This window comes from Erigeron canadensis, chromosome 3, assembly GCF_010389155.1.
Source record: "Erigeron canadensis isolate Cc75 chromosome 3, C_canadensis_v1, whole genome shotgun sequence".
NCBI lineage: Eukaryota > Viridiplantae > Streptophyta > Magnoliopsida > Asterales > Asteraceae > Erigeron > Erigeron canadensis.
Genome location: NC_057763.1, coordinates 32,045,542 through 32,058,308, shown reverse-complemented (window position 1 = coordinate 32,058,308; position 12,767 = coordinate 32,045,542). Strand labels below are relative to the sequence as shown.

Below are 12,767 nucleotides of genomic sequence, written 5' to 3'. Positions count from 1 at the left end.
ATCCTAGATTCGCCACTGTGAGTATGTTGGCATAAACATCACTGCTTGCCTCACCCACATGACTCTTTTGTCATCCTAAAAGACCTTTCTGTCTTGATACCATAAGTCCAAAAGCGTGAAACCAAAAGATATCAATCCATATATATACAAAATAAGTTATAGCAAACCTCAATGAGCTGAAATGAAGTACATCATCAGTCGAGATCATCATATCTTTTGGAACTGGCAACATATATAGAGATTTTATACAATCATAGTACGTGGAACTCTCAAGAAAAACAGAACAAATTATAGACACGCGTCTACATGTTAAACTCTGACATGGAGTGGACAGACAAATTTCCCAACATTTCAGTAGTATCTTTTGGACATGATGAGTCAGTCAGTTAGTTTTGACAGTAACGTACGTGAGCTAAATTTATGTCGAATAAAACCAAAACAAACAAAAAGTCACATTTTGGATACGCAGGTAGGTATATAACTACTGATAAAAAAATGTGTAAAAAGTACACTAATTAAGTAATTAGCATGCATATGCACATCAATTGATGAGTCTACATACCCATGCCTGCCTGTAATTACGCTACGAATGATAAAAATGTGGTGTCTTTAAGACCATGTATATTATGCAGTAACTAATATTAATGTATCTAGATAGTCATCAAGAAATGAATACGATGCAATCAAAAGTGACCTAGTTAGGATAAAACTGATTGACAGCCAGTTACAGATCGAACTATTGGCTTTAAAAATCTTAAAATACTGTAATAGCCAACTGACATAATCTATATATTACTATTAATCAAGGTATGTAAAAATCCTTCAATTCCCTGATCGAGTTGCAAAGTAGTCAGATTATTGCCTCTGTGGGATGTTGCATCACTGCTGCCCATAAAATTAAATACTATCAGAATCTGTTCTAGGGGAAGATATTATATTTTGTTTATGTTTTAATTGATTCCAATTGGAGCATTAAAACAGATTAGGTTCAAAGTATTTAATTACTGTATTTAGATTTTGGGTGATTTTAGTAGAACATTATCCAATTATCATGGCGTCTGTATGCGGTATGTCCCTTACTACAAGGATGTCTCGTGAACGTTCACAGACAGATGTTTAGTTAACGAAATTGTAGCCATTTACATGGACTTGGAAATTGTCTATTATTAGCCCAAACTCTTCAGTCTTCCCTGTCATGTAGTAAGAGCTCAGCTTCTGCCAATGGTCTAATTACACTCAAAAAACAATCCCGAAAATGTCATGGATGACTAAATGCGTTGAAATACTGGTTGAGGTCATCATATCTTTCTATACCCGTTACTCGAGCAATGGATGTAACAACAATGTAGTCTGCCTTCCAATAATAAAAACAAATAGCATGAGCCATGTGAAATCAGATTGAGTTGAACGTGGTTGGTGATAGTATATAATTACATGTATAACCAATTGCAAGTAGCTCATTTGGTAATCAGTGGGGACATCTTTGCGTACAAGGTCTCGGGTTCAATCCCAAACACCCTCATAGCTAAACCGCAGGTTGTTAACAGCACTACTTTTGGGTCACATAAATCTTCTAACCGAACAGGTAATGCAAGGAGGGAGCCCATTTTTGTGCCAAAATGGCATCCAAGGACAGGACCGGTCCAGACCTGACCTTAATCATCTTGTTGCTCCCCACTTTGACATCGGATATGATCTAACCATCTCAAATGCTAAGGTCAACTTATATATATATAACGTCTTGTTGTTGAATGATATAATGCATTCTGGTAAAACCACTCAACATTGTCGACCAAACTTCAGATTCATTTTAACTTTTTGATCAGTCTGCAAAATGACGCCTAACAAAATATCATGGTCTTGATGCAACAGTTGGTCTGTTGCCCAATACCCACTTATGCCACCGCTATACCATGAAGACATTTTTACTCCAATTGACTGCGAGGGTGCAATCAAACGATGATCTTTAATTAAACATACTTCATGACGAAAAACAAAGAAGAAACGAGTGTAGCACAATGAGATGCACAATGTTACAGCATTAATATCTGTGACTGTAGCGCACACATCTAAAGCAACAGTTTCATAAAGCACCCATAAACAAGTGAACAAAGAAGATTTATAAATTATACAATTATATGAAATAAATTTCAATAATACATCCAATCATCATTTAAGTATGGTATAAATATCCAGCTTTAAACATGTTCCTACAAAATTGTTATTGATACTCCTCAACTGAGTCCACATATTTCGCAAAGTCAATCATGTGACCCAACGCTCGCCGCAGTTTGGTGGAACAACTTGGAGAAGCTCTAGAATGTGAAACTTCCAAATCTCACTACTGCAAAAGGCACGAGTTTCCTGGAAATAGATATAAAGGTTACTCACTGATTTTGAATAATGACCTGCCTACTGTGAGAGAAGAGGGGAGAACATATTTACCAAAATGATAAAATGATTTCTGGACATTAATCAATCTTCTTCCATGGGAACTTCTGGAATATCAAACCTGTCTTCGTCTATTGTTTTGTTGATCACCGACATAGGGGAAGGTGATACAAAGTTAAGGAAAAAAAAAGTATTTGGGTTGTGCTCTTTCTTTAACAAGTCAAACAGATAAAACTTAAGCTTAGAAGACATTATTGTCAAATGGGTCAGACTGATCAGAAAAAAAAGAAAGTGAATTTAACACATAAAAGTAAACAAATTCCAGATACTCGGATAATTCAAATATTGTTAACAAAATTTTGACTTTTGAAACCGCAATACTTGATCGAAGTGTTACAAATATTTGACAAGTGTTTCAGGTAAAGGCAACAAGGCCCACTTCAACCCATACAAAAATATAAATTTGAACCTGTAAACAAACCCAGAATAGGCCACCTCACTTTTAAACCATTTATAATAGAAAGGTAGATCACACATAACCTGACAATGCAGTTCTCATGACACTGACAGAAAGAATGTTGTTTTGACATGTATATCCAAATTGACCCATTACCCTGCCCACCCAATTTCACCTGTAGTCGAAACAAAAAGGGAAGAAAAAAGTATCAATCTTGAATTAGGCAAAAGGATATAGATAGACATAAGGTCATCCTCCTTTTCCCCACGGTTACGGCTATTATTCAACTCTCTTAGAATTTCAGGCGTGACCTGCATCAAGAAGAATTACATTAACCTTAGTGCTTTTAAATATTATGATCAGCTTCTCCTTATTTAGTTGGATCATACCATTTTATGTCGCTGTTTCTTCACAAGATAGTTTATGTCATCTTTTTGCTCCTTCGTCAGTTCATGTTTGTACCTACACAGAATGGCCTCATTAATATTAAAAAGCATTTCTGGATAATTGTCGTATATAATTCTGCTCATGTGATGGATAATAACGAGACTTGTAAGGGCTATGAAGTAGCATCAGCTTTGAAGAAAAGACAAAACTAACCTCTGCATAAAAGCAAGAAGTGACTGATGCCAGATCACAGGCATGTCCCTTGAGTCCTCACAAAATCTCATGAAATGTGCAACCATTGCATCAATAACTCGATATGGCAAAGCATATTTCTTCTCAACTAACAGCTTAATGAAGTAGCTGCATCAGGAGACCAGCAATTAGACAGAAAACACAAGTCAGTAATTAGGTATCACGTGCAATCCTTAAATATACTTCTAAACAGATACCTTGTTGTGCCACCATATTCCATTTCTGAAAGTTTCATTAACGCAAGACTACACATGAAACAAAACTTACGGTTACATTTCTATCCAGATAATATAAAAGGATCAAGATACGTCTTTTTTACACTTTTATTTGACCCACACTTCAATTGAAATATATATTCAAGACTTCCGAGTAAAGTAGAGAGTAATGATACCTGGAATGAAGAGGTGGAATAGAAACCTTTTGAAGAATACTTCCAATAATAACAGCTTCTCGCAAATTGCAAGTCCTTGACTGCATACATGATGCAAAGCCATTTAACGATTCAACTATGAGAAAAGCAGTTTATAAACACAGGGTTCAGAGAATTCATACCTCGCATAGAGGAAACAAAATACCCTTATTGAAGGCAGCTGGTTTGTATACAGCTTTCTTCAAAGTTTGATATAACGCAAAATGAAGTTTTTTGTTATTCCGTATATCTTTTCTAATACGAGGAAGTAACACAAACTTGTAAAACCTCTCCACTTTCTTTGAACTCATATTGGAAGCAAGGATTCTGGTGGCTTGATACATGGCATTTGGAGACCAATTATCTGGTTCGGTCAGATACAGGAGTTCCTCCCAGTGTTGCTTTGCCGGTATGCTTTTAAAGGCCAATGGTAATTTTCCTGCGGTATATTTCTTGAAAATCTCTCCAACACTGCACACATGAGTGAAGTATGTAATGCAGTTATAATCCAGAGACTCCAAAAAAAGCATGAATTAAGAAACAGACAGGTATATCACCTCTTATATATTTCTATGACAGAATCATCCAATTTTGGTACAGGTTGGGTTCCTGCAGATAAACCTATCTACCAAGGTTAATCAATAAAAATTAGTAAAACCTAAAACTGGGAAAATGGAAGATTAGAAGTGAGTTCATGTCAAACAGATAATTTGTATACAAGGAAAAATGAGACGGTCCGAATTGGCACAAAGCATTTTTTTGTCAAACTTTTTATAGAGATATAGTGTGAGACACCTTCCTTCAAATAACTACAGCGATTAATTGATTCAATGATAATCTAAATATACTTTTTACCGGTTCCCTTTAAAACTATACTATTTTGGTTGATCCATTACAAATAAATCAACCCCCGATTAACGCATTCCAGTCTAACCATAACTAAATGGGTCAAAACTAACATCTCTAGGCCAAAATACTAGTACTAGTACTAGTAATAATAATAATAATAATCAGCACACCATAATGGAAAGCTAAGAAACAAGTAAAATAAAACCTGTAGACACTTGATCCTTTTGTTTAATCCTCTCCACAATGATATCAGCCAAAGTCCGTTGTGGTTGTGCATCATTGGAGAAAAACGCTTCCAGTAACTTCGCTTCGCCCTCATCAATTTCTTCCTGAGTGAATGTCCAGATACACAATGTAAAAAACTAATAATTCAATCATTCGCACGAAAACGTAACATTTGTTAAAAACCAACTTCACTTCTTACCATCTTATCTAACTTGCTTACGTTTCCATGCAATTATGTAAAACATATAAATGCACGAAAGTGCAACCTACTTTACATCCATACAACTATGTACATATGTCAAGGCAACTATATACAAGGAAACATGTTACTTTTGACGCAATTTACCCTAAAAAACTTATAGCAGAAAACATGTCCCATTATATGCACCAATATAGTTTTTTCCCGGGATATAAAACTTCGCAGTTTACCATTTTATGCAACATACTCACAGTTTATAAACTTGTATACGAATATACAACAATAACTGCAAGAAAGAAAGCAACACACTTCCACATAGACAAGGTTACATACAACTGTTTGTCAGTGTAAATGATACAAACTTTCCAACTTCACACTAAAAGCTATAGAATGTATCATGATTTAATTTTGCATTATCGTGTTTCTAACCTATTATGACTAGTAAACCACTGAAATGGCAACTTATACAGCTACCATGTCATCAATACTGAAGGAACATTATTTATTATATTACATAAAAAAGCAAGTATCAAGATACAATACATACTAAACCATTTTTGTGTAAATTTTATAACATTTAGGAAACAGTTAACCTTCAAGTAAACAAATGTGACATGTAAAAGTGTATTACACTTTACCCTAAAAATAACATCAAGCAAAACAACCAACATAAAGCATATATAAAAGAATCATTGAAAAAAAAACGAACCTCGTTACCACCATACTGGCTAACATTATCAGAAAAACCGGCGAAATTATCAACATCATCATCAATATCATTATCATCATCAGAAACTTGAGTTTTGGGGTCTTCTGGGAAAACAATATTATTAGGATTTTCAGCATTAGCTTCATCTTGTAATTCCTTCTGTTGTAGGAAAGCTTCTTTCAAAATCTTGGAACTCATTTTTGAAGATATCAGCTACATAAACAAAAACAAAAAAGTTACAAACTATTAAACCATAAAGATATACACATACATACACATGTATCTATATATAATATACTCAAAGTTTATGTACAGAAAGATACAAACTGGGTTGTTTGTCTTAGCTTATTTTTAAGCATATTGGCTTATTTCCAGATAAGCCAACTAATTTTAAGCTTATTTTTGAACTTATGAGCTTATAAGTGAAAATTAACTACAAAATATTTCCTTATCACATATAAGTACAATAAAAATAAACCAATAATTATACAAATAAGCTAATCCAGAATCAAATTATACACAAATGCATACACACTTATGTATCTATATATACAAAAGTTATGTAAAGATACAAACTTTATTAATTATTAACACATATGCATACAAAAACCCATGTATCTGTATCCATATATATATACTCAAAATAAGTATAAAAAAAGATAGCAGAATAACTAGTTATACACAAATATATACACACCCATGTATCTAATATACACTAATTTGTTGTAAAGCTACAAACTTTATTAATATATATACATATAAATACAAACCCATGTATATATAAACATACTTCTTGTCTTTGCTGATGTTTTTTAGGGGCTTTATTGCGTTTCTTGGAAGCAGCTTTGCTGATGGTTTCATCATCATCTTCCATTAATAAAAATGGTTCTGGGTTTTGAATTCTTTCTCTCTTTTTGCCCTTCATCATTTTTTGATAATGATAACTGTGAATTTGTATAAGGGTTTTTGATGGTGTGTTTTGTGTTTGTATAGTGGCGCTGCTAGAAAACCCTTGCCAAAACCCTAGTTCTAATAAGTTTCAGACCAAAGGGTCGTGTATTTGTTTTTCTTGGTTTATATATTTGTTTTTGTCAGGGACTTGTTTTGCTACATTCAAAAAAGTAAAGGGTCTTTGGGTAAATGATAAAAAATTACACAAACAGAAAAGTCAGAATCTTTAAAACCAAGAAACAAAAGCCCCCTGTTATAAATCTTTCAATTTAATTATTATTAGTTGGTGAAGAAAAAGAAAATGGAAATGGTTGGAAAAAAGAAGAAGAAAGGAAGGGGGAGAGCAGCAGTAGTAGTACTTGGTGATATTGGTCGCAGCCCTCGTATGCAGTATCATTCCCTTTCTCTTGCTCTTCAGGTTTTTTACTTTTTCAATTTTCTTAATCTTTAAATGTTGTACATGAATTTCTATGTTTGATCAATTATTTTTTCATTTATATGTTTTACAAGCGAGTTAGTAGTTAGTAGTTGATGCCACAGTGACATCCAATTGAGAAGTATGCGGAGCTCGAACCAATCAATTATTTTTACTTCACTTTGTAATAAACCCTTAAAAACAAAATCATACAATTTAATGTTTTCCCATGTGTTGGCAGTGAAACTGGTTGTTGGCCCTGAGTGAGGGATACTTGTTTAATATGAACACCCCATTATATGTATGGGTATGTTTAGCAAAATTAGTTAGACCGAACCTTTTGGTGTTTCACATAATAGGTATGTTTAGTAAAACTAGTTGAGCTGTTACCATGGCCCGATGCTGGAGGTAGAAGTTGTTCGGGTTTTTCTTTAAACATTTACTTTAAGTAACACTTATGTTTGGGGCTTTTAGGGGTGTGGCTGTTTTGCTCTTTAAGAAATCTTGAAGCTTTAAGCTCAAAAAAGCTACTAATAGGCCTTTGACAAACACACTCTACTAATAGGCCTTTGACAAACACACTCTATATGGGAGTGGGATTCCCTCAAGTTAAACCCCTAACTTGAGTCAAGTTAGGAAATTCTTGACCCTTTGATTAAAATCAAGGGCCAAGATTTAATAATCATCTTTGAATCTTAGCCCTTGATAATAAATCAAAGGTCATGATCTCTCTAACTTGACCCCTCAAGTTGTTTTCAACTTGAGGGAATCTCCATCCGTATATATGTGTTTGTGTAGTATCCATATATTTGGCAATGTGTAAGTGTATGAAAGAAAAGCAGAATGAATTTTTTGGTGCCAGAAAATGTCAATTACTTCGTATGCATTATTATGGTCATTTGACTTTGTTTTCCATATATGTATTGCAGGCAAATCTTGAGGTCGATATCGTTGCATATGGAGGTATATGTTGTTTAACTCTATATTATATGAACGCTCATTAAGCATATCATTATTACTGTTAAGTTGATTAACTAGTGATTTTATTAGGCTGTAAACTATAAGAACGGTGATACAAATCTTGAAGATTGACCTATATAGAAAACTAGTTAGAGCAGTTTCAATTAGTTTTTGATTTTAGTTTATTCTTTTGGACAGGATCTGACCCACATTCTGCTCTACTGGAAAACCCATCTATTCATATTCATACAATGGTAGTGTTTATGTTACCAGCATAACTTTGTACAATGTGCAAGGATCCAACGAGTTTGTCTTATTATGCTAAATGTATCTTAATTTATGTTCTCTGCAGAGGCAATGGCCATCAAATAATGGGATTTTACCGAAAATATTTCGTCCATTTATGCTTCTGCTAAAGCCGTTGATTCAGTTTGTAATGCTTCTTTGGTTTCTTTGTATTAAAATAAAGGCCCCGGATGTGTTTATAGTGCAGGTGAGCTAATGTTTCTATAATAAGATGTACATTAACTTTTCTTAAATGTCTCAAATATTATTAGTCTTTTGATAGTTTATAATAATAAGTAGAGGTTACAATTTCGATCCACCAACTCATGAATGGGCCGTTGGGTGTGCTTTATTTTGAACTCGTAAATTTTAAAACGTAGCTAAAAAAGAATGGATCAAAAATTGGTCAAATGGGTTGAAGTCACCCAGAAATCCCAGAATGTATTTTTAATGCATATAATCTCCTGTATCCCTTTATGATATAAGAAGTTATATGACTGCGTTTATATAGTTTGTGTGATCATATTAAAATGTGGGTGGGTGTTGATGGCTTTTTAGAATCCACCTTCTGTTCCAACTTTGGTCGCTGTGAAATGGGCCAGCTGGCTGAGGCAGTCCTCCATCATTATTGATTGGCATAACTTTGGATATACTTTGCTTGCATTATCTCTTGGCAGAAGTAGTCGCTTTGTAGCAGTATATCATTGGTAAATCATTTTTTTTGTTGTTGTAACTTTCAAGAGTTTGAAATATTGTGTATAACATGCTAATGCAAATACTGATCTTTGAACTTTTTAGGGTAGAATTACATTTTGGAAAGTTGGCTAATGGATCACTATGTGTCACGAAAGCAATGCAACATGAGTTGGAACAAGTTTGGGGAATCAAGTGAGACATTTAGCTTAGTATTAAAAATTTTCCACATCCTACTTTTGTCACTTCAAAATTGCAAACAAATTTAACTCTGGGAAGTTCAAAGCTATAGTTTTAACCTAAAAGTGGCAGGTTGGACCTATTTACTTTTTAACAAGTCGATTTCAGTATTTCAGTCATGTTTTATTTCTAATGGATCAAAAAGGAAATGGGTTGATGTCACCCAAAGTGTAGTTTTATTGTTACAACCTCCTATGAAAAAATATTGATTAATGTGGTAATACTACATCTACTTAAAAATGTGTTTCATGTCAACAACTTGACCCATGCAATCGATGCATATTACCTGACTTCCCGTTGACTATATGATAAGACAAACATTGCTATTGTCATGGATTGATGGAAGAGTTTCTGATTAATCGTGTTTATTGGCCTGTTCTATGATGATAAATCTCATGCCCCTCATATCTTTTTCTGTTTTTCAATATATAGAGCAACGGTGTTATATGATCAGCCTCCCGAGTTTTTCCGTCCAGCTCAGCTTGGAGAAAAGCATAAGGTAAATTAAACGACATATCAAAACACTCTTAGAATATCGTGACTTAAGAAGCTTTGTACTGATTGTTGGTTGCAGTTGTTTTGTAGAATTAAGAACGATATGTTCCAGCCAAACAGTCCTGTAGACTGCATCAGCTACGGTAATAATCACACAATACTGTGGATTATCTTTTTCTTTGTGTACCTTTCTCCCCCCTGCTTTTGTTTTTTTTTTAGAGGGGGTTTGTCGTTGTGGTAATTTCGACCTGTAAGCTTGTAAATTCGGTGATTTTGGGGTTATATTTTATTTCTAAAGAGGCACATGTGTGCATTTAGTGCCCCTTCATAAATTGTTTCATTTGAAAACTTATATTAATATTGTCATTATGTAGCTTTTAAGATCAGGTAACGATATTTAACACAATTACTCTTAATAATTATTTTGAAACTGGAGAAACCTAGTTTCTCAATCAACCCACCCAGACCTCTTTTAACATGCATCAGAAAGTACACATATTTACCTGAATTTCCCCCACCGATTTTACCGCCGCTGCCTCTGTGTGATCTGTTGAATAACATTGATACACACTATTCCAGGCATAACTAGTCATGATATGCAAGATCCAAATAAAACTCTGTTTACAAATAAGGTTGAAGAGGATTATCACTTGAAGCAGAATAGACCTGCTCTTATTGTTAGCAGTACAAGCTGGTGAGTTTGATAAAACTATTCAATAAAGATGGTTAACTGTTTGACTCTTTTTTTTTTATTCAACAATGCGATTGTTAAGTCATTTTCTGTTTCAGGACTCCAGATGAGGATTTTGGCATTCTTTTGGAAGCAGCAGTGATGTATGATAGACGTGTTGCTGCATTACTAAATGAGAATGATTCAAATGGGGATGAGGTTTTGTGGAAGGCCATTGATGAAGGGAAGACATTTCAATATCCAAGGTTATTATTTGTTATCACAGGTTAGATTATCTATTCTTTTCATCATTGATATAAACAAGACCAAATAAAAAAAAGGTTTAATTTATAGTATTTTTGAACACCATGAAGGGAAAGGACCTGAGAAAGGGAAGTACGAAGAGAAGATAAAGAAACTGAACCTCAAACGTGTAGCTTTCCGTACCATGTGGCTATCACCAGGGGATTACCCATTGCTTCTTGGTAAGTATATATCTGGTTTATCGCTGATGCAAAGCTTTAGAGGTGGGAAGTTTGACCGATTTATTTATAAATGGGTCGATTTGGGTCGTGTTGTATCTCAAGTGGGTCAGCTTTTTTAAAAAAACGCTAGCTAAAAGGGTGGTCAAGTAGCTTGAAAATTGCCCAAAGACAATTTATAATTCATACAACCACCTAAGGTTTATTATTCAAAGATTTAAAAGTAACATATCTATTACTATTTACAAAAGAAATGAACTAAAAATGTTTACAGGTTAACCCAACCCAGCCAAGTCTGACCTGTTTCTTCCCATACTTAAAGTGATCAGTTTCAACCCTTTCCTATTTTTTGATCTATCACCCAATTTGTTGGTATTGGTATATTGCCATCTTGCTGCCTCTACAAAACGTCCATCTATGAAGTTTTGTCTCTTCATGCTGTTAATTTGTTCTTTTACAGGATCGGCTGATCTTGGTGTATGCTTGCATACTTCTTCATCAGGGCTGGATCTCCCAATGAAGGTGTTTTATCTGCTTATTTTTGTAAGAAAAGATCACCTTCTTATACTAGTATGACCTTTGCCATTGTCTTTTGTCAGGTTGTAGACATGTTTGGATGTGGCCTCCCTGTTTGTGCTGTTTCTTATTCTTGGTAGATAATCCTCTCTAAATAGTAAATATTTCCAGTAATTCATCCTTGTCAAAAACATTTACAAATATCTGCCTTTTTGTGTTGGCTTTAATGAAGCATCACAGAGCTTGTAAAAGTAGATAAGAATGGCCTACTCTTTTCATCATCTTCGGAGCTGGCTGATGAACTCATGGTAAGCTAATAAATCAGTAGCAATAAATCTTTATCTGCGTCTGCGATATTTACCGAACTGGCGACTTTACAGATGCTCTTCAAGGATTTTCCCAATGAATGTGATACTTTAAAAACGTTGAAGAATGGAGTTCTGGAAATGGGGTCATCTGCAAGGTGGGCTACTGAGTGGGAAGCAAATGCAAAGCCATTGATATCCCAGGCAAGTGCACTTTATCCTAGATATGACAAAATGGGTGGGTAGTGGGTTGGGTAAGCGGTCAAATGTGCTGGGTCGGGTTGAATTGACCTAAAGATACATTTTATATCCATTTTTTTTGTTTCTACTAATGATACTTGTGTTAAAGATGATTAGAAAAACTGTATTATTACAACTATAACCTTGTCTAAATTTTAATGCAACAGTAGAAGACTTCGTGCATTTAAATGCTAATGACTTTTTCCTCTTTGGATCCATTTCACTTTTAGTTTATTTTTAAGCTTAAGCTGTTTGACCTGTTAGAGATAAAAGTCATAGAACATAACCCAAATCAATTTATAAGGTCAAAGAGTTTGACATCTGTATTCTCTGCCCATAAACTTCACAAGCATGTAACATTGGCTCATTGCATTGAACTTGAATATATATCTTGGATTTGTAGGTGATCTCTGGTGATACAAGTTGATTTTATGAGGATCCGAGAGTGATGGCACCAATCTTTTAAGGGTTCCTACCCAATCCATATAGAAGAAAGAACCCACTACTTTTGAAGAGATTTCAGTTCTTAATTCGGAAGTTTTATTACTTGATAGTAAATGAAGATATGTCAAACCACTTTATGATTTTATAGAAAATGAAGATATGCCGAGCTACATAACTTGTTGATTCTCCCTGA

At 34.3% G+C, this 12,767-nt stretch overlaps 2 protein-coding genes across 2 annotated transcripts; one reads left to right on the top strand and one right to left on the bottom strand.

The window, feature by feature from the left end:
• Positions 1–2,105: 2,105 nt before the first annotated feature.
• Positions 2,106–6,915, bottom strand: LOC122592685 (bystin). The gene is made up of 12 exons (XM_043764970.1): positions 6,669–6,915; positions 5,879–6,091; positions 4,951–5,074; positions 4,454–4,517; positions 4,040–4,367; positions 3,879–3,958; positions 3,685–3,732; positions 3,449–3,595; positions 3,238–3,310; positions 3,084–3,159; positions 2,446–2,555; positions 2,106–2,364 (listed from the first exon to the last, which is right to left on the bottom strand). Exons 1-11 carry the CDS (start codon positions 6,804–6,806, stop codon positions 2,476–2,478), a joined length of 1,371 nt encoding a protein of 456 aa, XP_043620905.1. The 5' UTR covers positions 6,807–6,915; the 3' UTR covers positions 2,106–2,364; positions 2,446–2,475.
• A 191-nt stretch (positions 6,916–7,106) lies between these two features.
• Positions 7,107–12,744, top strand: LOC122591229 (UDP-glycosyltransferase TURAN). The gene is made up of 16 exons (XM_043763460.1): positions 7,107–7,247; positions 8,174–8,207; positions 8,403–8,458; positions 8,557–8,697; positions 9,048–9,196; positions 9,288–9,377; positions 9,855–9,921; positions 9,997–10,060; positions 10,497–10,611; positions 10,707–10,873; positions 10,962–11,072; positions 11,530–11,591; positions 11,669–11,721; positions 11,818–11,893; positions 11,966–12,094; positions 12,534–12,744. Exons 1-16 carry the CDS (start codon positions 7,131–7,133, stop codon positions 12,555–12,557), a joined length of 1,455 nt encoding a protein of 484 aa, XP_043619395.1. The 5' UTR covers positions 7,107–7,130; the 3' UTR covers positions 12,558–12,744.
• The last annotated feature ends 23 nt before the right edge of the window (positions 12,745–12,767 follow it).

Excerpts from the sequence above, each read along its gene's own strand:
- LOC122591229 (XM_043763460.1), top strand. The coding sequence starts at position 7,131 with ATGGAAATGGTTGGAAAAAAGAAGAAGAAAGGAAGGGGGAGAGCAGCA. Across the intron at positions 9,922-9,996 it reads AGCTTGGAGAAAAGCATAAG|TTGTTTTGTAGAATTAAGAA; the intron begins GTAAATTAAACG and ends TGTTGGTTGCAG. Across the intron at positions 11,894-11,965 it reads AGCTGGCTGATGAACTCATG|ATGCTCTTCAAGGATTTTCC; the intron begins GTAAGCTAATAA and ends GCGACTTTACAG.
- LOC122592685 (XM_043764970.1), bottom strand. The coding sequence starts at position 6,806 with ATGATGAAGGGCAAAAAGAGAGAAAGAATTCAAAACCCAGAACCATTT. Across the intron at positions 3,959-4,039 it reads TTTTGTTTCCTCTATGCGAG|TCAAGGACTTGCAATTTGCG; the intron begins GTATGAATTCTC and ends TCATGTATGCAG. Across the intron at positions 3,311-3,448 it reads CTTCTTGCTTTTATGCAGAG|GTACAAACATGAACTGACGA; the intron begins GTTAGTTTTGTC and ends CATTCTGTGTAG.